The following is a 1,545-nucleotide window of genomic DNA, read 5'->3' on the forward strand; positions in this document are numbered from 1 at the left end:
TAATAGATGAAAAAGCTGAGACTTAGGGAATATAAGAAACAGCCCATAGTCACACTGCTGTTAATTTTTCGAGACAGAATGTAAATCTAGGCAGTCTGACTTTTAGAGTCTTCTTCCTTAACCACCATATTCTTAGTGTTTGTGTATTTTAAATAATCAGGAAAAAATCTTTCCTTTTGGAAAGGCATTCCCAAATATAGATTTCTGATATAGATAATAGCAGAATTCCTATTAACTTTATAGAATATACTACTGAAAATAATTAAAAGGTAGTAGATTATAAAAAGCCTATATTTCCCTATGAATTATAAACTTGATGAATAAAACATTTGTCCTTTGTCCATTTCTATATTTTTGAGGGTTACTTATCTGAGAAATAGAAAGTTTCTTATCAACTTGAAATTAACAGGTTAACATTTATATTTGACTTTTACATCAATTTATATGATGTATGTAAATCAAATAAAACTGAAAACATTTATAGTACAATTTGATAAATGTAGATTTGTTAAGTGTTCATTTTTAATTTTTTTTAAACTAAAGGCTACCTCTTAGCTGATGATACTCAGGGAGAGACTCCGCTAATACCTCCAGAAATAATGGAATATTCCATTAAGCATTCATCTGAAGTTGACATTAATACAACACTTCAAATTTTGGGATCTCCAGGAGAAAAGGCTTCTTCCATCCCAGGGTACAACAGAACAGATTCTGTGATTAGGTAATATGAACGCTATAGCTGTGCTCTTGTAATTTATACTGTTTTATAAATTCTGAGTTGATGGGTAGATGACTGGAGTGATAGGTGCGTTGTAAATTGAATATATGAAAAAAAGACAACTTGGAGAAGCCTTGAAATACATAAGGATGGCGAGTATTCAGTATGTGTAGGCAGTGCCACTCTAGTGAGAATTGACAGCTGTATCCAGCACTGAAGAAAACAAATATAAAATTATTCTGAATACAGTGAGCCTTGGAAGGGACATTTGATCTAATGTACTAGGAACATAACGCTTGTCCATCAGAAAGTAGAACTGACACGTGTACAGGCGCCCTGAATAAGGAAATCAGGTGAACGTTAACAAGTATTTACTGTTCAGCAAAGCTAAAGCTACGTTTTAGTGGCTTTTTTTAAGGAGAACTATAATTCGTATCTCATAAGATGGAAGTGTTTATCCTGAATATGTGAGACGTAAGAGACCTGTCAGACAGGAGAGTGCCTCGAATGAGAGCATTCACGTTAATGTTCCCAACACTAATGGCAAAATTTTCATCAATTCTCAGTGGTGAAATTAGGGAGGGCTAAACCTGGACTAAATATGTTGCTAAAAGTGGATTGAAAACAGCATTTTAAATTTCAGTATCTATAAATTTAGGTTGTAGGCAGAGATGTCAGTAATGATAATAACACTGGTTTTTGTCAGTTGCAAAATCAGTAACTCAAACAGGGTGCTGTTTGTTCCCCTTCATTCTTTTTTTAATGCAAAAATATATGGATATCATTTAAACCTGTACAATAGAAAATACGATTTTTTAACAAAGATT

General features: G+C 32.9%; 1 protein-coding gene across 1 annotated transcript in view; it reads left to right on the top strand.

The window, feature by feature from the left end:
• XPO4 (exportin 4) overlaps positions 1-1,545 on the top strand; it is a 181,055-nt gene that overhangs the window by 140,209 nt on the left and 39,301 nt on the right. The window contains exons 11-12 of the mRNA XM_012641667.1: positions 381-453; positions 544-721. Of these exons, the coding sequence (XP_012497121.1) occupies positions 381-453; positions 544-721 (251 nt within the window). The remainder of the gene's footprint in view (positions 1-380; positions 454-543; positions 722-1,545) is intronic.

Source organism: Propithecus coquereli, unplaced genomic scaffold (assembly GCF_000956105.1).
Source record: "Propithecus coquereli isolate 6110/MARCELLA unplaced genomic scaffold, Pcoq_1.0 Scaffold168, whole genome shotgun sequence".
NCBI lineage: Eukaryota > Metazoa > Chordata > Mammalia > Primates > Indriidae > Propithecus > Propithecus coquereli.